Source organism: Stegostoma tigrinum, chromosome 9, assembly GCF_030684315.1.
Source record: "Stegostoma tigrinum isolate sSteTig4 chromosome 9, sSteTig4.hap1, whole genome shotgun sequence".
Lineage (NCBI taxonomy): Eukaryota > Metazoa > Chordata > Chondrichthyes > Orectolobiformes > Stegostomatidae > Stegostoma > Stegostoma tigrinum.
The window spans coordinates 61,732,951-61,759,504 of NC_081362.1; the positions used below are offsets into that span (position 1 = coordinate 61,732,951).

Genomic DNA, 26,554 nt, shown 5'->3' on the forward strand with positions numbered 1-26,554 from the left:
TTTCCTCAGTGAGCAGGGTTCAGTAGTTTTTCCTTCTTACAGGCAAAATGGAGGCTTTATTACAGCCAGCAACTTGGAAACAGATGGAGTATCTGAAGCAGGCTGGCAACTCAGCCCAGAGTCCTAATCTTTCTCTGAAGGTCAAACAGCAACTGACTTGCAAGCTTAAAACAATTTAACAAGCTCAAATTTCAATCACGACAAGAACAGACATTTCAGGTGCTGAGTGCCCATCTCAGGGGTGAATTGGAAGGTCATTATGCTAACAGTGGAGCTTGACCTCCTCCACGGTTTCCACCAAGGTGAAGCACTGTAAAATAATTAGCACCCGTTTAACACAAAGGGTTTTGAGGTTTATCCCTGTTCTGAGTTGGCTGGAGGCAATGGTTCATCCCTGGGCTTTTCGTGTCAGTTTTTGTTGAAATGTCTATACAACAGAGGATCCAGAAGCTTCTAGAAATCAGATCATATGATCAGCCTCAGCCATTTTACCACAGTGCCCATCTTTTTCATTTTAAACAACAAAGATGTGAAGTATGGAAATATGAAGCAGAACACAGCCCTCGTTGGGATTCTCTTCATACCCTCAGGCCACAGCAAATTAAACAAATTTGAAATAAAACACTTATCAGTAATGACAACCTGGTCTTCTCCATTTGCGACTGAAGCTCCACAGAATGTGGGTGACACTGACATCTTCTGATGAGGTCTAACAGGCCTCTCAGTTGTATCAGAGATATCAAAATTTAATGAGAATAAGACAGGCAATCAACCACTGGGACAGCCCAAGATATGATAAGATGCACATAGCCTAGTCGACCCTGCGAAATGTTCTGTGGTAACCGTGGACCTTGACTAAATTTTAGACAGTTGTCAAACAACAACCTGTCATAGCCATGTCACTGAATTAAACCTTTCAGCTAATATTCTAGACTCCGACAATAACAACCTTGATGGTAGAACAAACCCAAGAGATGTGGCAGCATAGTCGTACATATCACAGAATCCCTACAGTATGGTAGCAGGCCACTTGCTCATTGAGTTCATACCATGCCTCCAAAGAGCAGCCCACTACTTTATCCTTGTAACCCTGCATTTACCATTGCTAATCCACTGAGCCTGCATATCCCTGGACAACATGGGCAATTTAACATGGCCAATCAACCTGAATTGCACATCCAAATTCAGGGAGGAAACCCATGCAGACATAGGGATAATGTGCAAACTCCACACAGACAGTCGCCCAAGGCTGGAATCAAACCTAGGTCCCTGGTGCTTTGAGACAGCAGTGCTAACAACCGAGCCCCTGTACCACCTATCAGAAGGCAGTGAGCCCTCGGCATTCACTCCCAACCTAATAAAATCTCTTTTAAAAACTGTGCAAAAACGTTCATTATTTCCACCACCAAGAAAACACCCATGTGGCCAGGGAACCAATTACAAGCAAAGCCCAATAAGGACAACGCTGATGTGGGGACAAGAGTGAAGGGAGGGGGTAGGGATTAAATCAAAATAGAACCTGATAGGGAAATAAAGCAATGCACCACCCACGGTGCTCACCTTCCCCTAAAGGTGACAACAACATTGGTGGACACAGTGTGCTCCCTCACCAAGAACACCCAGGCTGGAACATACTCACAGAAGAGGGACAGGAAGCCAGTCGAAATGAGCCCCCTCCACGGCCCGCTGCCTAGACTTGTTTATAGCCAGTTGAGGAAGGGTCACCGGACCCGAAACGTTAACTCTGCTTTCTCCTTCACAGATGCTGCCAGACCTGCTGAGCTTTTCCAGCAACTTTGTTTTTGTTCCTATGTATAGCCAGCCTGGTAGGGAACAGGATCTCCTCGAGGGGCTTCCACTTGCCCACACTCCTCCAGACCAGATGCCCAAAGATCAGGAGCATGGGGCTGAAGTGTAATGGAATAGTCAAACCCAACAACTCAAGCATGGCACCATCCAAAATGAAAGTAGCTCAGTTGATTGGCACCTCATCTAACTTAACGTTGACTACCTTCATTATACCATTGCGGCAGCACTATGTACCAAGTGTACCGCAGCAACGCACCAAGCCTCCTTTGATAATGACTTGCAAACCACACTCTCACTTAGAAAACACCAGGGCAGCAGACAAAAAAAGTCACTACGGAAGAAGGGTCCAGACTCGAAACGTCAGCTTTCCTGCTCGGCCTGCTGTGTTCATCGAGCTCTACACCTTGGTATTGCAGATGCTCCAGCATCTGCAGGTCCTACTACCTCCCTCTGACCGCCTACATGCCACACACGCACACACAATCCAGAACTTGGATATAAATCACAGGTTCTTCACTATCACTGGGTTAAAATTCTGGATTGTCCAATTTAATAACAGCTTCATTGTACTCATTACCATGAAGCAAGGTGACAGCTCATCAGCACTTTCTAAAGGGCAATTAGGAAGCTAGCCTTGCCAGGAACTACCACATCCCATGTTTGAATAATAAAAAAAATCCCTGCCAACACCACTCTATAACAGATTTTAAAAAGGCAACAAGCCTTTTTAAAAAAAATCAAAACCACACCCAGTGTACAATTTTAAAAGTCTGCATAGCTCAAAACGTGGCCGCGATATCCCCAGAACATAAATCACACCATGTCATTTATTCGCCGCACCTTTAAAAAAATACACATGCAAACTCAGAGGTTCAAACTTAAAATAATTTTATTAAAAAGCGGGAAAAAAGGTTAAACTTACATATTTCAGTGTAATTGAATATTTTTATTCAGAACAAAGATTTTTTAAAAACATGACAAGTTATTCGAGCAAAAAAATTCCAGAGCAGAATATGATCGAAAGTGCCACGTTAATTAAATTGGCAAGTGACTCTATTAACAACACCGGCTTTAAATATATAGTTCTTCAATAAAAATGTAATACAATATTTGACATGGTCAGAGCAGTAAAACCAGAACAAGTGCAAAATGTTGTAAATGGCGGGGGTAAAACGAAAATGCCGGGTAACAGTCTAAAAGCGAAACCTAGCTTCGTTTTACAGATACATATTTTTCTGCCTTTTAAAAAAATGTTAATACATAAATCACAGATTGTCAATAACTGACAGTGCTGACTATAAAAGTACATACGATTCTACATATTGAAGAGCAAATTCCTCCCTACCCCCCAAACACCCACTCCATCCTCCAAGGACAGGCTGTTAATCCCCGGCTCCCGGATCAGGCTGCCCCACACATGATGCAATACCGTGTGCGGCAGTGGACCAAACGGCTTCACCCCCTCCACCGACCCGACCCCGGCCGACACTCACCTAAGCAAGGGCTGGAGATGTTCACTGACAGAATCAAAGCCATCTGCCGTACTGTTAATAACCGCCACCCGACTGACAGGCACCACCGGCGATCAGCAGCCGCTTCCCCGCAGACCCGCGTCCACGATGAAGCGCACCGGCACCACTTCCGGGTGTCACACAGTCAACACCGCCCCCGACTCTTCACGTCGCTTCCGGCGTCTCGCCCCAATCTTCCCTCCTCTCCGAGGAACACGTAGGTGGTGCCGGTTCTCCTGAACGACTGAAGTTGTTCGAGCGTAGAAGGGATCTATTGAAGTTGATTCAACCACTGTTCGGGGGTACTTGTCATATTCGTGACAGCGATGCGGGCACCTGGGCTTATTTTCACACAGATATGACAAATGGGCATATTCTGCCTAACTACCACGTATTAAACCTCAGAGCAGACATGCATACAGGATCGGAGAGGGTGTCGTATGGGATGGTGGTTTAAAGAGGGTTAATGCCACATGAACATTGTGTTCGTGTTGATAACTTTGATCCTGTTCTCCGTATAATGTATTTGTTGGAGTCGTGACCACCAGAACCACCGAAGACATCTAGCTTTCACTGCCACAAATCCTTCTTATTGACATTGGGAAGTCGAAGAGTTCCCAAGTGCAGAACACCCACAAAAAGTTTTCAGCAAAACAGAGGCTCAGTCTTGATAAACATAAAATGTTTGCTACATAGTTAAGCACGATGACATCCGTTAGGGTACTTTGTGAGATTACAAACTGTAGTGAAGAGGGCTGTAAGTGTACAGGTTAGTTCTTTGCACAGCCTTTTATAGATACTTTAAATAAACCTGTATTCAAATACTGCAACACACCTCTAGACGAGAAAACAGACTTAACGTTTCGGGTCCGGCGGCCCTTCCTCAGATGCTGCCAGACCTGCTGAGCTTTTTCAGCAACTTTGTTTTTGTTCCTGATTTACAGCATCCGCAATTCTTTTGGTTTTTACACCCTTAGAGGTGGGACTTAAACCGGGTGTCCTGGCCTCGACAGAGGGGCATTTTCACGACACTACAAGCAACCTTCATAGTCTTTTGCAGTCAGGATGTGTAAATCTTATTTTAGACGTCAGTTAATACGATAGATATCATTCACACATTGCATGTGTGAGCAAAGTCAAAAATCACAACACCATCTTACAATCCAATAGGTTTATTTGAAAACACAAGCTTTGGAGTCTCGCTCCTTCTTCAGGTGTTGGAAGCCAGACTCCAAAAGCTTGTGTTTTAAAATAAACCTATCAGACGTTAATTAGTGTCATGTGATTTTTGACCTTGCCCACCCCAGACCAACAGGGGCACCTCCACATTTGTGCAAGGAGACGGCTGTGTCCTGCTTTGAGAGGAGAAAATGTAACTGCAAGCTCTGAGATCTGCGTAATTATGTTTGACAAATGTAGATGTGCTGTTGCTACGTTAAAAAAAGTCATGTATTAGTAGAGCATGAATATTACTAAAAAAAAGACATTTTGTTGAGCTATTCTATCTTGTACTCGTCAGAACATTCTCAAGAATACAAATTAAAGCGAAAACAACATTTTATACTATTACAACATGGCTTCTCATTTCAAACTGCAGCAAACTACGTATTCTACAAATATGTAGCAAATTAGATGTTTTAAATTGTTGAAAGAAAATATAGAATCCCTGAAGTATGGAAGCAGGCCATTCAACCCATTGAGTCCACAGCGACCCTACAAAGAGGATCCCACCTAAACCCACCCTATCTCCATAATCCCACATTTACCATGGCCAATGCACTTATCCTGCACATCCCTGAACACTATGGACAATTTAGCATGGCAATCAACCATGGATGAAACCCACACAAACATGGGGAGAATGTCTGTGTGGAGTTTGCAGAGTCAACTGAAGGTGAAATCAAATCTAGGTTCCTTGTGTTGAGAGACAGCAGTGCTAACCACTGTGCCACCATGGCACCCTAGACAATTAATGTGACTCTAGATGCTAGCAAAAAGCAAACTAAGCAGCAATAAAAGTAGGACAAAGTTTGTGTTATAAATCACATAAATCTTATAAATATGAAAATATGTTAGTGAAGTATTTTTAAGAACATTATTCATTTATATACTCATGCAGAATTCAGCCTTGGTTTCCACTACATTCGCCTGGGTAAACAGTTGGGCTGCTTCAAAAGCATGTTAATCAGTTTGGTCATTCTGTTTTTGCAGGAATCCTTGTTTGGACTTGGTTTAATTAAGAACTCCAACAAAAGCATTAAAGTCTGAATGAACAGCAAGCATGTTGTCAAATTAATTTTAGAATCTTACTTCATCTAAACTGGGTTCTTCAAAGCCTATTTCTGTGAAGTCTAAAAGTATTTAGGAAGAACACTTTGCAATAAGTGCAAATTGGGTTATCAAAATGCAGCACTGCATTGTTTCTGGTGCTTTTACATTTTTGCAATTTACTAGTATTGAAGCTTCTTGCATTTTAAAGCTAATTTCAATAAAGCACATAACTGAATGAAGAACAATATTTGTGTCATCAGATTTTTAAATGCAGTGAAGAATTCTGCAAGTTAATTTTTGCTGAAGATCAGAGGTCACTCTTCACACTCGCCTCCAGTGCACAAGTTTAAACTTGACAAAAATCAATAACTAACTCAGTACAGAGTTCACCTAACATTGGAAATTTGAGTAACTTTATTTACATTTTCTGCAACCATGACTACCAAGTGTTCTGATGAAAAATAAAGACTTCTGTTTCAGGTTCAGGCTTGGCTTCTCCCTCAACTTCTATCCCATCCCAGGTGTGCTGAACCACATGGAAACGACTTAGCTGTTCCTTCTTATTTCCCTCCCCATCTCCACCACTCTGGTCACTAGCTCTTCTGACCCATCACCCATGCCCTGTCCACCACTGAGCCTGCGGTTCCACCAGTCCTTTCTCCAGGCCTGCCCATTCCCACACCTCCACCAAGTTTCTTGCAACTGAGCACATCATCCATGTGTGATGAGTGGTGACTCCAGAGCCTGTGCAGACTTCCCAGTCCCTATTTGCAGCTTTTACTGGTAGAAGGGAACAGCAACCAAAACCAGGCAAGTTCATAATGTGTCATTCAAAATTCAGAATTCCAATAAAACTTCTCTTCATTGCTACTGTGATAGACAAGCCTCCCCTGCTTTTCTAGCCCTGCAATGCCAGAGGTTGAGGAACATGTTTGATACCTGAACAGTGACTGATCCCTCTCAGCAACACTTGTGTAGGGGTGGCTTGTACTTGGCTATGTAAAGGTGACTTGCCCCCAAACACATTAAGCAGCTCATACCAGCTTACTCGATGGCAGACAGAAGGAAGCAAAGCTAAACAGCCTGCTCACTGTGAAATACAATGGTACGTTTGAACAAACTGCTAGAAAGTTAGTAAAAGAACACTATATGTTCCCATCCAGGACAGATCTAATAAAAAGGTGCCTTAGGGCAGAAAAATAACCAATTCCAGCTTCATTAATGAAAGGATGATAATCCCAGTAAATTAATGACATCAGGTGCTAGATCAGGTCCTTTAACTGTTATCATTGTAGCTGATCAAGTTAGTTCATAGTAAACTGTTGCCTCTTTGAAGCTACCAGCAATATTAAATAGTTTCTATTTAAAAATGCTCTAATCACAGAAGTTGGTTTCAATACATAACCAGGATATAATACAAACCTCAAAAAAAAATTTCAGCTTCGATGTGAAGATTAACTAGCCTTCGGAGTCACCTTCTCTTCTGTCCTGAACAAGACAGATTGATCACAACCCATGAATTACAAAATGCTAACAGAAGTAGTTGTCTACATACAATTAACTTTATAACGGAAGTTAACCTTTTAACTAATTGCTCTAACTGACTGACTTTTTATTTATACATTATGTAATGGGGACAGTGGAAAATAAAACAACTAACTGAATATGATAAAAGATAACATCAAAATATAATGGGTAACAGAATTCGAGCTGTTCCTTCAGATAAACAAGCCTGAGAAAGACTCGAAGGAGTTTAGCCATTAAGCCTTTGGAATGTGAATGAATAGGATGCATAGAAGGATCGCAAGGCCCAGAGATTACAATGTCTAGCGAATACCATAAGATCATGGGAACCTGGGGCTGTCCACAGAAGGACCCATCATTGATTAGGTGTCCCACGGGATTGGGTGTTTGGGTTAGGGAAAGGACAGCGAATATGTTGCATTTGATTATTGTAACACAAAATGTATAAAAATGCTGTATTTCTTTGTAAAAGCAGAAGGTGTATTATTGATCTATTTTCTGAAACCAGATTCAGGGAAGATCCCTTAGCCCTCTCCCTGCATAAACTGGTTTCTGCTTGAATAAATATCTTCCACTTTCCTGAATCCTTCCTGCCTCCTGAATCTTTGTCCCACGTCAGGAAAAACGCTCCTACAACCTGCAAAAGAAAGAGACTCTCCATATTCTGAAGAAGGGTCCTAGCCCGAAGCATCAGCTTTCCTGTTCCTCTGATGCCGCTTGGCCTGCTGTGTTCCTCCAGCTCCATACTCCCATTGATTTTATGAGGCTAAGGTGATGCCTTGGGAGATCTACAACTGGCCTCCCACTCTGTACATAGCTCCCTTCAGCTGATGCAAAACTTATACATTCCTTTCAAAATTATATCTTCTGAAGCCTCTGACAAGCTCTTTATGAACCTAACTATTTTAGTTGGCTTCAAGGGAAGGCTTTCCAAGCACCTTAGTCAACACAGCTAGCACAGCAAAACTTTCCAAAATGAGTTGATTAGTCAATGCGAGTATAGTCATCCACAACACTCAACCTGCCCATTGCTGGGTGGGCGAAAACCAAACGTCATTTCTTTGAAACAGCACACTGTAAAGTATCAACTGCTATTTATTTAAATCAATGATGTCAAATATAAAGAAATCACAATTTTCGTGCAAACATTCACTTACTTCTCCACACCAGAAAAGATGGAAGATTAGTGAGAATCTATGCAAACAACAAGTTTGTCGAACTCGAGAAACCAATTTTCCACTGTGCAGAAATAACAAAGATCAAAATGTATTTAGATTCACCAATGAGGACAAAATGCAATAGAAGGCAGCCCATGAAAACTGAGGCCAGATATTGTTGTAGAGAATCATAGAAAATTGCATCAGTTCAGTCAATTCATAAGAAAAAGAGAATAATTTCCTACACTAAATGTTTCTACAATCAAGATTAGTTTCAGCTGACCCAACGTGTATAAAGTATGAAATCAAGTGAATTTTGCACAACCACAAAACAGGTAGACAGTAGCTCTGTACATCAGCACTTGTACTGCAAAGTAGAAAGAACTCCCTCTTATTAATATTCACAGGACTGCAACTTATTTGAACAAGTAATAGATTAAACCAAAAGAACAATTTCAGACATTTGGTCATTCGAGGTTACAAAGGCAGCATATTAGAATTTTTTTTAGGGAACTAGTTCCTTTTTAACAGAGTCAGGAACACGGCTTGCATAGTAATCAAAGTTCCTTAAAGTTGCAAGCACTCCAGCTGAGTTCATATGCTTCACGTCTTTATGATACTGCAAGGGATTCCCATGAATATCTGTCAGCTTACCTAGAAATAAAAACAATTACAATAAAACATTTGCCAAACAAGACAATGTGGGTGCTTTATTTGCAGCTACTGGAATTGGTTCACCCAGACAGTACCCTGTTGATACCTCTTGAATCTAATGAAGGTTCTAATAACCAGCCTATGTATGGTAACGTTGCAGAGGTAAAAATAGGTGTAACGTGTGATCAGAAGCACATTATGACTTTAAAATGTGACACCAAGCTTCTAAACAGACTGATTTAACCTCAGATTTCTCCTAGGAAGGAGAGGAACAGAGTCTACAGGTAGGGAAGAGGTACAATATTTAATTGGAGGAAACTTCTAAATCATTAAGGTCTAGATGTTGGAAAGCAGGCGAATAAAGTAGCAACAGGGGAGGAATCGAAGACAAAATTGATGCGAGGTATAGGTGGGTGTTGTCATCTACAATGGGAAAACTAATGCTGTGTTTCAAATCATCATCTTGGGGCAGCGTGCAGATGAGAAACAGGAGGACGACCGTGAAAAGTAGGAGTTTGTGGACAATAAGACAAGCAAGAAACTGCAAGTGATTTTCTGCTCGTGACTAGATAGATAAGAAGGAAAACTGTGTGACAGCAGTCTCATTCAGCTGGACAATAGTGAAGAGGCAGTCCTGGAAGAAGATGCAGTTAACCATGACAAAGGCTGTATCCAAGTCATGGAGGATGAGGAGGAAACATTCACATTTTTCAATCCATTCAGAAGTGTTATTTAATCTATGCATTAAATTTAGCTCCAAGATCATATCCTGATATCACAACTTGAAGCCAAGTTTGACAGGCTCTTTGATAATCAAAAATCAAGCTGGGCAAGTCCACTCCACAGATTATATTTTATTCCATTGTTTGCTCGCAAATTTTAGTTTGAGGCTAATTCAGATTTAATAATATAAAGAAACAGCTACCCGAAACAGCATGAAGGATAGCCTCAGGAGCACAGGTATCCCATTTCTTACAGCCGGGACTGGCAAATACATAAGCGGAGGCCTTCCCCTCAATGAGTTGTATTACCTGTTAAAACACAATGAAAGAATAGTTAACTAATTTTGGAGAGAACACAATAAGACAACACTTCATATTTATGTAGGATATGTATGAGGATTAGAGTTGCAGAAATTACAACATTAGAGGTGGAAGTAGGAAGTATTTGTGATGGAAATGGAATATAGTTACAGACGAAACTGGGGCTAAACGTGGATTGAGGGTGCAAACAATCTGGTACACACAGTCTGGGAAAGTGGTCTAAGAAAGTGATGAGTCCAAAGCTGAAGATTATTCCCTGAATTCTCCCTCAAAAGAAGAATGCATAAGAATCCAAGACCAGATAGTAGAAAAGCAGTCCAACAGTGTGAAGGATTAGAGATATAGCGATGGCGTTACCCATATACAAGAGGAAGATGATTAACAACTGAGGGGGATTATGTTGCTGAAGTCAGTCATATGGAACAGAAGCAGTTGAGGGTATACCTTCAAAAAAAATCTACAGTGTAGATAGGAGGAAGGCTATTCCCAATATTTACAAATCAACAAGACTGGAAGCAAGCATTTGCTGTTCTGTTGAGTTGAACAATACAAGAGTAGCAAATTAAGAAAATTGCTGAGGTTTATCATATCAAAGTTTGCAGAGACCTCAAAGATGGGTAATGTACATTACATTATATGTTATATTTTGGTTCCGAACGTACATTAAAGAAATCAAAACGATAGAGGCTGGAAGGGGCTGAATTCATGTTTGATAGGTTTCCACACTGCCATGTAGAAATGGCTCTGAAATTCACAAATCATGACAGCGGCAAAAAGAACACGATTACTGTTCACCATTGTTGTCCCCTCTACAGCCTTTGACAGAGCACGATAGGTGATCTCATCTCAAAGCTCAGGAGTTTGGTTAGTATGGGAATTCAGTGAAGTAAGGGAAGAATTTCTAACCTTGATTTTCCTTATCAATTTGGATTGCACCAATTCAGCTGCTAGGAGATGGCACAAAACGTTTAATTTTTAAAATATAGTAAAAATAAAGGTTGTCTTTATAGGAGATAACAAAGTGTGGAGCTGGATGAACACAACAGACCAAACAGCATCTTAGGAGCACAAAAGCTGACGTTTCGGGCCTAGACCCTTCATCAGAAGCACAAAAATGTTGATATTGATACTTAAAGCAGTTACTAAAAACAAAGAGTGGATCCAGTTGTCACAGGCCATGCAAGTGCCAACAACATAGGGCTTGGAAAGAAGTTCTACTCAGATAATATGAGGAGCAAGGCACCAATCTGAAGACGAGAACGTCAACAGTAATAATCTCTATTACTGGTAGAATAGACCAACACTAAAGGTTAGCTGTTACAAAGACAACAAGAAGAAAAGGTTAAAGGCTCCGTATCTTAATGCACATGGTATCCAGAAATTGAATGAATGGAGAGGGCACATTAAAGTAAATAAGCTTGATTTGACATCCACTGCAGAGACATTGCTGGGCTGCAAAGTGGCAAAGATTGGGTCCTGAATATCATGGGGCACACGACATGGAAGAAAAATAGCAAGCTCAGTAAAGGTGGAAGGACAGCATTGATAACCAAGGATGCCATTGGTGCAATGGTTACAGGCCACTTTAATTGAGTAGATCGGGATGTAGAATTAGTTTGGGTGGACGTGAGAATTAGTCAAGTAAACTTGTCGTCAGTAGGACAGGCCCCGAACAGTAGCAACTTGTGGGATAAAATATACTACAAGAAATATTGAGTACCTATATAAAAAAGAGACACAATAATCATAAGCAATTTTAATCGACACATCAACTGGAAAAATTGTGAACAGTCACCTGCACAATGAGTTCACAGGATATTTCCAAGATAATTTCTTAAGGCAGCATTTCTGAAACAATAATTGTGTAATGTGACGGGAGTAATGATGTCAGAGTAGACAGCCTTAGGCAGCAGTGATCACAAAATAATTGAATTTTACACTGTGTTTGGAAGGGAGAAGAGCAGGTCCAAGACGAGAATTGTGATCTGAAGTAAGTGAAATTCTGTGGGTGTGAAACCGGAGTTAGTAAGAGCACACTGGGATACCAAGTTAGGACAGACAGGTCAATTGAAAAGCAGGTCAGACGTTTAAGGTGCTATTTCTGGACACCAAGATGAAGTATATTCTTCTTGCCACAAAGAAAAACTTGAAGGGAAGGGCCCATCATCCATAATTAATTAAAACCGTCAATGAAAATATCAAACTAAAGGAAAAGCACATAATTTAACAATTATGAGGGACAGATCAGACAATTAGTCAACATATGGCATCCAGCATGGACAAGAGCAGAGAATGATCCGGAAAAAGAAATTATAAAATGAGAGGAAACTAATCAGAAAATGTAAAAACAGATAACCAAAATTTCTACTGGTATCTGAAAAGGAAAAGAGTAAGTCAAGAGACCTTTGGTCCTCCAGAGATAGAAAGAATGGGATGTCAGCAATAGATAACATGGAAACAGCAGATTAAATGATAAATATTTTGCTTTCTTCACTAGTGAGGATACAAAAACATTCTATAATAACTGGAGAGAGGAACTCAGTGAAATTACAATCACAGGGAAAGCAGTGCTGAACAAACTAATCGAATCGCAAGATGACGAGTACTCAGGTCCTGATGGACCTCCTCCTAGGGTCTGAATAAAAGAGATGGCTAATTGGGTAGTAATAATTTTATTCATTAATAGGATGAGGGCATCGCTGGCCAGGCAGCATTTATTGCCCATCCCTAATTGTTCAGTGGGCAGTTCAGAGTTAATCACATTGCTGTGGGTCTGGAGTTACACGTAGGGCAGAGCAGGAAAAGATGGCAGCTTCCTCTCCTAGAGGACATCAGTGAACCAGATAGGTTTCTCCTGACAATCGGTATTGAATTCATGGTCATCAGTAGATTCTTAATTCCAGATATTTTATGAAATTCGAATTCCACCATCTGCCATAGGATTTGAACCCTGGTCCCCAGAACATCACCCAGGTCGCTGGATGAACTGTGCAGTGATGACACCACTAGGCCATTGCCTCCCCTATAATGGTTTGTAGTTGCTGATAATTTTCCAAAATTCAGTGGATATTGGAAAGGTTCCATCAGATTGTAAGGTAGCAAATATAAACCGTCTATTCAAGGAGGGATGGGAGCAGAAAAAGGAAATAATAGGCCATTAAACTTGATATCTAGCATGGGGAAGACATTAGAATCAATGAGGAGGTTATTGCCGGGCATTTAGAATTTCTGAGGAGCAAAGAGATCTAGATGTTCTCGTGCACACGCCACTAAAAGTTCAAATGCAAGTACAGCAAGTAATTAAGAAATTTAATGGACTGCTATCCTTTATTTTGAGAGAAACTGAACATAAAGTAAGTATAAAAGTGAAATACTACAAATACTAAATGGATATCTAAAATAAAACAATAAAAATTCAGCAGATCTGACAACATCTGGGGAGAAAAGAGTTAGCATTTACAGTCCAAAAGGACACTTCTTCAAAACTGAAAGTAGATGCTGCCAGACCCGCTGAGTATCTCTGCTGTTATTATGGAAAAAAGGCCTGTGGGCTAATTACTACTTTATAGAACGTAGAACATAACAGCACAGTACAGGGCCCTTCGGCCCTCCGTGTTGTGCCGACCTGTCGTACCGATCTCAAGCCCATCTAACATACACTATTCCATGTACTTTGAGCCAATAAAACAGTCTAAGAAGATGTTTGCAGTCTTATAAATGTGTTATTGGAACAAATTGTGAGTTATATCTACAATGTATCCAAGCAGTGATGGAACACTCATTATCTGTGGGTTCAATAACATTTTGCTGAGAGACAGCCTTTTGATTGGTTTTTCAAATGGGTTGAGCTGATGTAGGCTCAGAAGGCCTCAGCATAAATAACAACCATGTGATTTGATCCGCAGTTACTACTTGGCATACAGGCAATGCAACTGAAACACTCAGCCTGCCATGAAAAACCTTCCATCTTTCTCTTCCTCTGTGTGCAGTAAAACAATAGGGGTTAAAAAATGCCTTCAGAGACACTAGAGAGGCGAATGCTGAACCCATGAATGAATAACCAAAAATTAGTGTAACCACAACCCCGTATTGTTAATAAAAGGAGTTGAAAGAAAACAAATTATCAGAATGTGTTGTCTGGCTTGGTACCAGAACTATACCCCTTACTTTTTTTGTAAAATCTGCTTCCATGTACAATATTTGAGTGCTGAACCACATCTTCTTATACCTGTTTGTGTGTCTGGGAATTTTAACAAAGGGATAGCACCTATGTTACAGGGTTATAGTTTTACAATTCAACGTATCTATGTTTTGCCATTACTGTAATCAAGTGCATTTTTAAACAGTTATTTTCTTATTAATGGAAAAAGAGCCTAGTGTAGATATACTTTTGATCTAAATTAGACATTCAGTGGATGAATCAGATCTGTGACAATTCCATGAATAACGGGGCTTGATTTCCATCACACTACTTCAGTGAATCAAGACAATCGGAAGGTTGTGAATGTGCTGGAGCCCATCAGAGAAGTTTGACGGGATTGATAACTGAAATACAGGGTTTGTCATGAGGAAACGTTGGACAGGCTGGGCTTATTTCCACAGAGTTTAGAAAGGTGAGGTAGAACTCGACCGATGTATAAAATCTTGAATGGTGTTGATGAGGTGGACATAGAAGGGCTATTTCCTATTGCGCTGAGTTCAGAACTGGGGTGGGGTGCTGTTTAAGAATTTGGGGTTACTGTTTTAGGACAGAGGGCGTGCAACTTTGGAACTCCTTAGAAAGTGGTACAGCTGGGAATCACTGAATATTTTTAAATTGGAGGTAAACAGATTTTTGCTGGACAAGGAAATTCAGGGTTATAGGGGGTAGATGGCAACGTGAAATTCAAAACATAATCAGCCTTGACCTTACTGACTGTCACAGCAGGGCTGAGGTGCTGAATAGCCTATTTCTATTTATTATGCGCATATTGGATCATACAAAATTCTGATGGACTTTAACAGGATAGGCATTGAGTGAATGATTCCCTTCACTGGAAAATCTAGAGCCAGGAGGTATAATTTAAAAATAGGAGGGCCTCATTTAAGAATGTGATCAGGAGGATCAATTGTCTTGAACTTCTCTTTCGCAAAGAACAATGGAAATTGAGTCATTGAATATATTCAAGGTTGTGTTTGGCAAATTACTGCTCAGCAAGGAAATCAAGCAGAATTAAGGCCATAATCAGATCAGCCATGATCTTACTGAATGATTGAACTCAATGCGCTAAGTGGCCTGCTCCTGTTCTTGAGTAAAACATATACTTAGAAAACCACCTGCAATGACTTGTCTTCCCCGCTCCAGCAATGTGACTTCTCATGTCCCCCAAGAATCTGTCTTTTGCGCATCTTGTTTCTAATCTAGCTGTTGCCATTCAAATACAGAATGCGAAACATATCACTTTCCACATGTATACTGATGGCTGTATGTCACCGGACCTCTCCACTGTTTCTAATTTGTCAAGCCATCATCCAGTATACAGCAGAACATCCATCAACCTAAGATTAGGAAGAAAGAGGTCACAAAGTCTAGGCCACAAATTGTTTGCTGACCATCAACTCCACCCCTGTCCTTGGAAACTGTCTTTCACCTGTTTAGAACGTTAATGGCATAGTTGCTATTCCAAGAAGACATTGCAACCACATAACTATGCCATAACTTGGAGTGTCTACTTCTACCTCCATAATATCATCCAGCTCTGATCCATTTCAGCTCATCTGCTGCTCAAAATCTCACCCATGGACGTAATGGCCTCCAGATTTGAGTATGCCAATTAACTCCCAGATGGTCTGCCACTTTCTATTTTCCACAAACTTAAGGTCATCCAATACTGTTACCCATTCATCTATCGCCTTCATGTTCAGTGACCTACATTGACTCCCATTCAAGAATTGCCTCAATTACAAATTTTAGATCTTTAGTTTCCAATTTTTATGAAGACCTCACCTCTCTCCCAGTTCCACAGCCTTCCAAGATTTGTGACCTTCTCTAAGGCCAGACTCCTGAACATTCCCAATCTTAAAAACTCCAATGCTTTCAGCAACCAAATCTCCATGATCTGGAATTTCCTCCAAAAACATCTCAGCCTTGCTTTCTCCCTTGAATATAATACTTAAAATATACCTTCTTGAACAAAGTTTTTGACCATGCGCTATAATCGCTGTTGCCCAATGAAATTTTGAAATATAATTTATGTAACAAAATCAAAAAACTATATCCTCAAAGTTATTCAAGTGTTATGTTGCTTCAGCAAGTACCTTGTTGCCAGCTCCTCCAACCCTTATTATTTCATCAGCATTCATCGCAGAAATGCAGTCATTTACCAGCCTATTGCTGTGGGAACGAGTCGTAGTGATGATATGTTTCCCTTCTGGCACTTCCTTCAATTGAATTCCAAACACTCCAAGATTCAGAACACCCCAAATGGTCCGACCCAGAACAGCACCAGCTCCAGCCTGAAATAAAATTATGCTTTCAAAAGTAATACATTCATACAAAATGAGTATTTTTCTTCTGGCATATAACTTGCTCTGGATGTGAGTTTGCTCGCTGAACTGGAAGGTTAGTTTTCAGACGTTTTGTCACCATTCTAGGTAACATCATCAGTGAGCCTCTGATGAAGCGCTGGTGTTATGTCCTGCTTTCTAAAAAATTCTAAACAGATAAATAGAAAGCAGGACATGACACCACCGCTTCATCGGAGGCTCACTGATGATGTTACCTAGAATGGTGACGAAACGTCTGAAAACTAACCTTCCAGTTCAGCGAGCAAACTCACATCCAGAAACTCAACCTGAGCTACAAATCTTCTCAAAACTTGCTATATAACTTGTTTTCTGAAATTAATTTTTACTCACTTCATATTCAACACAGTAAGTGGTTAGAATCTGGGGCACTCAAACAGCTATTTTCTTCAGTGTTTTTCTTAAACCAGTACGTTATGAAAAGAAAGCTGTAGTGGCCAAAAATTGCTTCAAAAAGACCCATGTAAACTTTACCCCTTCGTAATTGAAGAAGCAAAAAGTGACAGTCGCTACTTCTGTGATACACACAAAAGCACACTTTTAGGTGTGTCAAAGATTGAACATGATTGTTGATAATGCTTTGCCTCTTCTTAGTATTAACATCTGGAAAACAAAAAAGGCGTCTTGGGCTTCCACCAATAGAAAGAAGATGCTTTAAATCAGACTTGGACCACTGGTTCTTCATTTCCCTCCATTCATCAGCACAGCTAGGACTAGCAGCGTAAGTCAGCTGTAAAATTAAGGCGATGCTTCAATTGTATAGAGAAGGTGCTGGAAACACTCAACATCAGTGAGCATCCGTGCAGAGAGAATCAAAGTTCATGGTTCAACTCGAAGTTTCACAACAAACTCGTTTGGAAAGTATCTCAGTAACTTCCATAATTTATGAGCAGCTATGTTCAAGTGAAAAGATTGAGTGAATGGCAGCAGTAAAATGCGGTGGGAGACACGCTAGCAGATATTGATGCTGGTAACTCACTAATTATGATGGAAAAAGAAGAGCATATCAATTGCATTCCATCACATTGCTCTATTGTTGAGATTATCAGTTTGCTGGGCAAGAGCTTTGAAAAAAAATGCTAACTTTTTAAAAACCGTACCTGATAATTGTAATATGGCTGATTGATTACACCAGCTATTGCTTTACCGTCATAAGCAATTCCAATAAGCACAGTCACATGATCCAAGAGACCTGTGAATCAAAACATTCAAATTAATATAAGCCTAATTCAAAGGTAAATTCAGCTGTCTCATGCAAGAAATACCTCTTCATGTCAGCCAAGAATCCTGGAACTTTCATCATGAAAGAAAATAGAATTGATTTGTTTGTTTCAAAATAATTCAAGTGGTAACTTGCAACAAAAATCAAATTCAAAGTGCATTTCAGCAAATCTGATTTAATCAAAGAAAATATTAACTATTTTTGTAAAAAGCAAAGGGATATCCTGATAGCTAAGACTGCTAAACTTTCTCCATCTCAAACAGGAGAATGAGCCATTTAACACTTGCATTCAACATATATTATACAAGAGGTAACAGAAACACAATGATATTTTATGGCACTCAAAGCCAAAACTTACCCTCAGGTAGAGTGTTGTCGGGATGAAACACTCAAGAGTTCATTAACTTATGATTACCCAATTCAAGAGGTTTACAGCCTAATAATTCCCTTGGTTTTACAATTCTCTTTGTGTTTGGTAACATCATGAAAAATATAAAAGATGAGCCCAGATGATGCTAAAACAATCAAATGCTTACCTTCGGTGTATTCCTTTGTGCCATCAAGTGGATCGACCCAAACCACAATCTGAGAAAGTGTATTGAATTTTTCTATAAGATAATCATTCTTCTGGATACAGAATTACACAAACTAACAAGGCTGTTACTCCTATTTTTCAGTGCTGTAGACACACACAAATTGTACAAGTGCATGATAATACTGATTTCTGCTCTGGGTACAGATAGTGCTCAATCACACTATAATCACTGCCTGCCACTGCATGACATTCCACCTATGAGGCCTGCCCAATTTTCATTTTCACCTTATACACAATGAACAAAAGAACATCCTCACTAATAACTCTACTCCACACTCATTTGCAGAACAAAGCAGAGAATTCCAGACACAAGTTAAAACCTGGCCGAGTACTACCAGATTTCATGGAAGTGACCCCAGCAGAGGAATTATTAGGGTTGGGAACATCATCAGCAGAGAAGGGCAACGGATTTCATTTATACTCACTTATCTCCCAAAACCACTTGAGCTTATTTCAACATAATCAAAAGTAAAACTAAATGTTTCCACGTCCTTGCCAACATTACTACATCTGTGCAGGCGTCAGCACATTGAGTAGGCATGTTAACCAAACAGATTAACTATCCTTCGGCAAGTTTGACAGCAAGAGCAAATGGAATAGAAACTGAGGGGCACATGTCCTCAGTTTCTCCTCAGTGGAACAAGGACGTACAAATCCCTGGTCCACCCACAAGAAATGGAATACATGAGATACACAAACAAACACGTGCAGTGTTGAAATTCTGGTCCAAGCATTGAAGAATCCCCTTCCTTCATCTATGGAATCCTCAACCCTACAATGTACCCTGGAGTGTGTTGTCACCACCAGGGATATTGCAACAGGGTCCTCACTGTAAATGGCTGGTATAACTGATTTTGCAAGTGAAGCAATCAGATTCTGATTTTACTTTCATGTATTACCTTCTGAGTGTTGGAATTTTCTATTTGGGGTATATGAGAGTACATTTTTCTCTTCCTTTGAAGCTGCCTGCATTGGATCTTCAATCACAATGCCCCTCAGAGCAGAGGGGAATAATCTACCAATGTCACTCCACAGCCACCTTTCCAGGAATCTTTTAAACTGGAAACAAAACTTAATTGCTCTACCTGTTTTCAAAAACCTAGATCTATATACCATGTCCAGAAATTAAAACCGAGTTTTAAACAGAGTCTTTTCTGCTTATATACCATTCACATTTTGTTAAATTTGTTACATTTCACCTCATCTTCCTTGACGTGGCTGTATTGAGTTGGACAGGAGTACTTCAATACATCTTCAGATTGACCAGCTTCAATTAAACTTTCATCTACATCTTGGGTTGACAATTCCTAAAATAAAAATGATGGAATTAACAAAAATATCCCTTCAAGAAATTTACACCATCATTCATTTGCATGGATACCAGTGTCACTGGTAAGGGACAAATGATGCAGACGCTTAGAAGCCCATGCTTAATGTTAGTGAAAGCACACTTGAAGTTTAGAGTTCTTTTCAAAGAATGTTCATCAGATTTCTTTGGGGGGATGAAAGGATTGCTTGTCAGTGCAGTTGAGATTTCAACTCATCAGAGTCCAGAAGAACGAAAAATAACCTTACTAAAACATACAAAATTATGTTGGGACATGAAAAGTGAGTTGCTGGAAGGATATTTCCTCTGTAAGGGGTATCTAACACTAGAGTGCATCACTTCAAAATAAGAGTCACTCATTTAAAATGGAGAAGATATTCCTTTCCTCGTAGGGTGCAGAATCTTTGGATTCTTCAACTCTCAAGAGTTGTGGAGGGTGAATCGTCGAACATATTGAAGATGGAGTTACATATTTTGTTTGAACGGCAGGGCATTCAAGTATTATGGGAAACAAAGAGGAATTGAGGCCAAGATTAAATCAACCATGATCATACTGAATGACTGAGCAAGCATGAGAGGTCATATGACTTACTCATGCTCCGATTTCTCACTTTGTACCTTTCTCCCATTGATCTTGTATGAATATATCGCATGGAAAAGATGAGCAAGAGAATTGTCATGAAGACAAATGAAAGGTCAAGGGTAGCCAGGTAACCTTGTAAAAAATGTTACTTAAAAAGAAAGGCAATTAATATGCCAGCTTTTCTTATCAGAGCATGTCACAAATTGGGACAGGAAACTACACTAAGAGGATATCCACAGAACAAATAAAAATGAATTAAATATTTAGAAATTTTGTACTTCCATACCTCCTCTCCAATTATAGTTAGTTTGGGGAATTTGCGGGCCAGTGACGAGCAGATGCTTATCTGCACCAATCGATCAGCCTTTGTTTGTAGATCATTGGCTCCAGTCTACGTTAGAAATACGAAAAAAATGAAAATATAAACAAATATCCAAGCAGAGTTCAGAAGAGTCAGACTGGACTTGAAACATTAATTCTGTTTCTCTTTTCACAGATGCTGCCACATGTGCTGAGTTTCTCCAGCATTTTCTGTGTTACTTACTTGTATTACATTCCACGACAGACCAGAAAGCTGTTCACTACACGACTGACAGTCTATGCCACGTTATTGGGACAGCGTAGTATATGTAAGAGTTATTAACCTGAAGCAAAGAAACTAAACTGAACTTGTCAAATTTTCATAACACTTACCTCCCTCTCCCCCTATAATTCTTTCCCCATCACCCTGCATTTTTCCTTTTTTGCATCCTATTTTGAAAGCTCACATGGGATCCACTTCTACCAATCTGATTCTTCTGCCAATTATTTTAAATCCATGATTTAGCTGCCTGCCAGTTGACACAGTTTCTTCTTACTTACTCTAGCAAAACTTTGATAAATCATTAGTGAGATCTCAGTCAGAACGTCTCCAGCACTGGGGTGGCAAAGGCTCAGAAGGATGTCAAAGCCTCGGAAAAGATTCATAGTAATATTACAAAAATTATGCAAAAACAGGAAGGACTATGTTTATGTTGAGACAAAATAGATAATGTGGAACAGTGGTTTAAGGGAAGATTTTTCAATACGTGTTTCAAATTATTCCAATATACAGGGGGATCTTGTGGTGCAGCAGTTATGTCCCTACATCTAGACTAAGAAACCCAGGTTTAAGTCACACGTGCTGTAGAGCTATGTGATAGCAACTCTGAACAGGCTAATTAGAAAATAGAAAAAAAACACAGGTACACTTATGTTTGCAGCACCAAAGGAGGTCAACTGTTATTATTTTTAAAATTTAGTTGGACGGTTGTAAAATCCACATCGATACCATTGGGTTGCAGGGTTCCCAAGCGGAATATGAGTTGCTGTTCCTGCAATCTACGGGTGGCATCACTGTGGCATTGCAGGAGGCCCAGGATGGACATGTCGTCTAAGGAATGGTCGAGGGCGTTCTCGACCACAGCGGGGGTGCGGGTGCGGTCCTTGAAGAACAAGGACATCTGGGATGTACGAGAGTGGAATGCCTCATCCTGGGAGCAGATGCAGCGGTGGCAAAGGTGGGAGGAGGTGTATTCCAAGTAGCTGTGGGAGTCGGTGGGCTTGAAATGGACACCAGTTTCTAGGTGGTTGCCTGAGATGGAGACAGAGAGGTCCAAGAAGGTGAGGGATGTGTTGGAGATGGTCCAGGTGAACTTAAGTTTGGGGTGGAAGGTGTTGGTGAAGTGGGTGAGCTGAAGGTTGGGGTGGAAGGTGTTCAAGAACGCCCTTGACCGTGTCTCCCGCATTTCCTGCAACTCATCCCTGACACCCCAACCCCACAATAACCACCAACAGAGAATCCCCCTAGTCTTCACATACCACCCCACCAACCTCTGAATACAACGCATCATCCTCCAACACTTCTGCCATCTACAATCCAACCCCACCACCAAAGATAGTTTTCCATCTCCACCCTTGTCGGCCTTCCGGAGAGACCACTCTCTCCGCAACTCTCTTGTCTGCTCCACACTCCCCTCCAACCCCACCACACCTGGCACTTTCCCCTGCCACCGCAGGAAATACTATATTTGCCCCCACACCTCCTCCCTCACCCCCATCCCAGGCCCCAAGACGACTTTCCACATCAGGCAGATGTTCACCTGCACATCCACCAATGTGGTATACTGCATCCGCTGTACCTGTTGTGACTTCCTCTACATTGGGGAAACCCTAGCGAGCCTTGGGGACCGCTTTGCGGAACACCTACGCTCCCTCCACTGCGTCCCAAAACCAGCCCAGCTAATCCCCGCCTCTCTAACCTGTTCTTCCTCTCACCTCCCCCTCCTCAAGCCGCACCTCCATTTCCTATCTACTAACCTCATCCCACCCCCTTGACTTGTCCGTCCTCCCTGGACTGACCTATCCCCTCCCTACCTCCCAATCTATATTCTCCTCTCCACCTATCTTCTCCTCTATCCATCTTCAGCCGCCTCCCCCACTCTCCCGATTTATTTCAGAATCCTTTTCCCATCCCCCTTTTCTGATGAGGGGTCTAAGCCCAAAACGTCAGCTTTTGTGCTCCTGGGATTCTGCTTGGCCTGCTGTGTTCATCCAGCTCCACACCTTGTCATTCATTATAGGTTGCGTTTTCAACTCCCAAAAAGCTTTAGGTTTAGGTATGCATTTTTATAGCAGTTGTAGAACTGGCGGGCAGCATTACCTTATGGATATCTCCAAAAGGTGTACAATTCAAAACATTTTAGAAATAATCTTAAAAGCCAGAAGGTCCCAGGTATGGACTCCTTTGATTGCACCAAGTTAGCTGATCTCAGTCAGGGCAGCATCTCACGAGCTACAACCGGACTCAGCACTCATTGCACGAAAAGTCAAAGTCTGTGGCCATCAGGTAGGAAGGCTGGGGTCCTCCATGGTTGGCTAACCTCTTTCCACCCGCAGTTCAGGCTCATGCACAATGACCACTTGGCAGAAAAACACAAGGGCCATCAGTGCCTCTGGAACTGTATCTTAAAAGAAGTGAATGCCTTCAGGAAAACAAAACACAATTCAAAAATAAATGCACAGACCAAGGCAATTACGCACTCGTGTTCTCCCCCCAAGATCTTCTCCATTAATCGGCAAAACACAAGGTGATTACGGTATAATAGATAATAAAATGTGAGGCTGGATGAACACAGCAGGCCAAGCAGCATCTCAGGAGCACAAAAGAAACGTCAGCTTTTGTGCTCCTGAGATGCTGCTGGGCCTGCTGTGTTCATCCAGCCTCACATTTTATTATCTTGGATTCTCCAGCATCTGCAGTTCCCATTAGCTCTGAGGTGATTACAGTAATTCACTCCAGAATGCTTGCCATTACATACATCTTCCACTACAAGAAATTTCACAGCAAGTACTGTTGCATACCAAAAGTCAGCGCAAGGGTCAACTTGGAAAAAAGGGCATTTTTTAAAATCTTGTTATCTGTGAGAAAACCAAGGCGCATCAAATCAAGGGCGATCAGTTGCAATTAGCCACCACTCAACACTGCTTCACTTGTTTTGCTACGAACCAGTTAAGGTTTTTAGACTCAGATGACAAAGCGAGAGGCTGCACATTGAATTGTGCTGCCGTTTTCAAATAAATTAAAGTGTGAAGTATAAGTCAGGGGTTAACGTAAATGCAAATTAGAGTTAACGCACTCCAGACATTTATATTAAACATCTGATGTGATAATAGCAAGCATGGGTTTAATACAGACTTTCAAATTGACTGTACAAAGTGCGACATGGAAGGGAGGAAAAAAAAGCAAAAAACAACCAATCCACTGCGGACACAGGATATGCTTACAACTCAATTTTGTGCAATTGGAAACTAAAGTTGGTGCTGAAATCCGTACTGCCCTGTAATCAACAGTTGCTGATAATGGGACATTTCTCCCTTGCACAACAGCAGGAAGTTCGGTCGAACAAGGTGAACGGCACAGTCCGGGCCTGTCCTTGCACAAACCCACCTTCTCCACAATGCCCAGGTCTCCTCCGCTCATCACCTGCTGAACTATGGTCTGCGCCTTCTCCGCAATGGAAAAGGTCGACGCCATAAGCCGCATCAAAAAAGCCGGACTCGCAGACGACATGCTTCGCAACAGAGCAACGAAAAAAATAATTGCACAAGATGGGAGGGGCTAAAGGAAGAAGAAGGCAACGACTGAGCATAGAGTGCAGACGCCTGCCACTCCAAAGCGGCGCGCATGCCCTTAGATAACCAGCAACCATTCATTGGAGCCCGAACCAAAACGGAAGCCACCTCTTCTCACTGTTTGCAAAATGCAACTGGGGGGCTGATCGAAACTCGAGAAATTGTTTTGCGTTAACGTTACCAGAACATTGTGTCCTTTTTCTTGCTCTTGTCTATAATTATTGCCCATTATAACTAAGATAATTTACAAATAGCGTACAGTGGGGTGATCTGCTGTTGTAGCAAGTTTTTTCAGAACGCAAAAGTGGATTGGTTCATACATTAAAAAAAAACAAACAAGCACTTCACTTGCCCTGTCCTGAATCCAAATCAGTATGGAATTTCTTGTTTTGTGAAATTGTGCAGCCTTCCTGGTAAATCCCTGATTTTAAAAGCAGTTATTTTCCCTTGCTGTCCAGTTTTCAAAGATATAAAAATAAATTGACGCCGTTCTTACAAGACAAAAACAGCGGTGTTATGTGGTCCAAGAAGCATAGTGTTTAATATTTGAGGTATGCTACAAGCAACTGTCCCACAAACAGGGCACCAAATACGAGGAAACTTATACATATTGCGTAATCAAGAATTCTCACTTTTCAGTGGGAAGGAATGTCTTATCTTAGTCTTATTTAAAAGGTGGAAGAGGTTAAAGAGCACAAGCCAAGGATCTCCTTTGAACAGTAATATCCTAAATTAAAGAGTTCCACAAGCTGGGTACTGAATGCAGCATCATGTTGAACAAATATGCCAAACACCCTGGACGATCCCACATTCCTTTTTGTGAAGCAAATTGACAAGTATCTTACAGGAACCTGGGATTTCTCAATATCAGTTGGTATGGTGTTGAGGGTTGGCCACACCAGAGTTTGGCTATGGAAGCATATTTTGTGCACGGACTGTATTTTATAATTGGGGATGGATGATATAATGATGAATGGCTGGTCATTCCATTTTCATTTCAGGAAGGTGTCTTAGGGAAGCTGCAACAGGCATACTTGAGAATCACCAAATGCAGAGTTAGAAATGATCAATGGTGCAATTTATTTGGATCTCCAAGAATTTTGAAAATCTCGTGGTTAGTTGTGAGACCTCTACCATTCACTGACCAGAGTGATGCAAAGTGTTAATACCCAACACATTCCCCACCAGACTGTGGGAATGTGGGCACAGATCTACCTATTTTCAATGTAGGATTGAATGGCATTTTCATTGATTATTTCTCCTAATGGACAGAGGTTAAAAAATTGCATACTACAACAATTGATGCAGTTTCTGGGTCTTACATCAGATATTTGCAATGCGTAATATTCCTGATGGTGTAATTTTGGACAGTGGGACAAATGCTGCCTTGACCATACTTGAATTGTTGCCACAGGAGTTCATTAGATCTGAAGCAAATACTAAGGACAAACAGGACAACTTTTTTTTTTGTATAGTATCGCACCAACAACTCTGCTGGTCTGTCCAAGAATAGGACATATCCCAGGGATAGGGATGGTGCTGTCTGTAGTATGGCCTCACAGATATGATTCCATGAGAATTACTATATTAAGCTGGTGAGACAGCTCTCCCAAATTTGACAAGTCCCACATGTTAGCAAGAAGGACTCTAGACCAATGACAGGCCTGCATGTGCCATTGTGATTTCTGGTACTTCTATTCATGCTAGGTGACCTGTGTGGCTGCATTCCTTTCTGAGAGCTTATAGGATTAAATAAATCTGAGCGCTCACTAGGCCAATTCAGTTGGCATTTAGGAGTCATCCGCATTTCTGATGCCTGGAATATTTAGTTCCAGGTCACATGAATTCACATTTTAGCATTAGTTACTAGATCAGGCCTATTTATCTCTACTTCTGTGACTTGTTTCCCCTATCATTTCACTAAGCATCCCAGCATTTGATGTGTTAGTGTTTATCTTAAAGGAACTGAAATATGGAGAGAAGTTGAGTTTCAATTGGATGTAGCATTGGTTAGAATCCATGTGTAGTACCAAATTCCTTTTATTCATTGTACTTTAAAGGGCATATTTGCTTTGCAGGATATACTTTTAGATTCCCCAGAATTATAGCAGGATTTAGAGTTCAATAAGAGGACACATTGCA

The 26,554-nt window shown here is 40.9% G+C and overlaps 2 protein-coding genes across 3 annotated transcripts in view; both read right to left on the reverse strand.

The window, feature by feature from the left end:
* The window catches only part of eprs1 (glutamyl-prolyl-tRNA synthetase 1), a 76,214-nt gene extending 72,725 nt beyond the window's left edge, over positions 1-3,489 (reverse strand). Inside the window, exon 1 of one of the 2 annotated variants that reach the window (XM_048536199.2) lies at positions 3,303-3,489. In XM_048536199.2, the coding sequence (XP_048392156.2) occupies positions 3,303-3,345 (43 nt within the window). In that variant the 5' untranslated portion in view covers positions 3,346-3,489. The remainder of the gene's footprint in view (positions 1-3,302) is intronic. The other variant, XM_048536200.2, reaches the window with a different exon arrangement.
* A 4,703-nt stretch (positions 3,490-8,192) lies between these two features.
* Positions 8,193-24,447, reverse strand: bpnt1 (bisphosphate nucleotidase 1). Its single transcript, XM_059648578.1, has 8 exons — positions 24,228-24,447; positions 20,547-20,651; positions 19,550-19,657; positions 18,292-18,340; positions 17,634-17,725; positions 16,267-16,464; positions 9,852-9,957; positions 8,193-8,926 (listed from the first exon to the last, which is right to left on the reverse strand). The coding sequence occupies exons 1-8, from the start codon at positions 24,348-24,350 to the stop codon at positions 8,778-8,780; spliced, it is 930 nt and encodes a 309-aa protein (XP_059504561.1). The 5' UTR covers positions 24,351-24,447; the 3' UTR covers positions 8,193-8,777.
* Between the last annotated feature and the right edge of the window lie 2,107 nt (positions 24,448-26,554).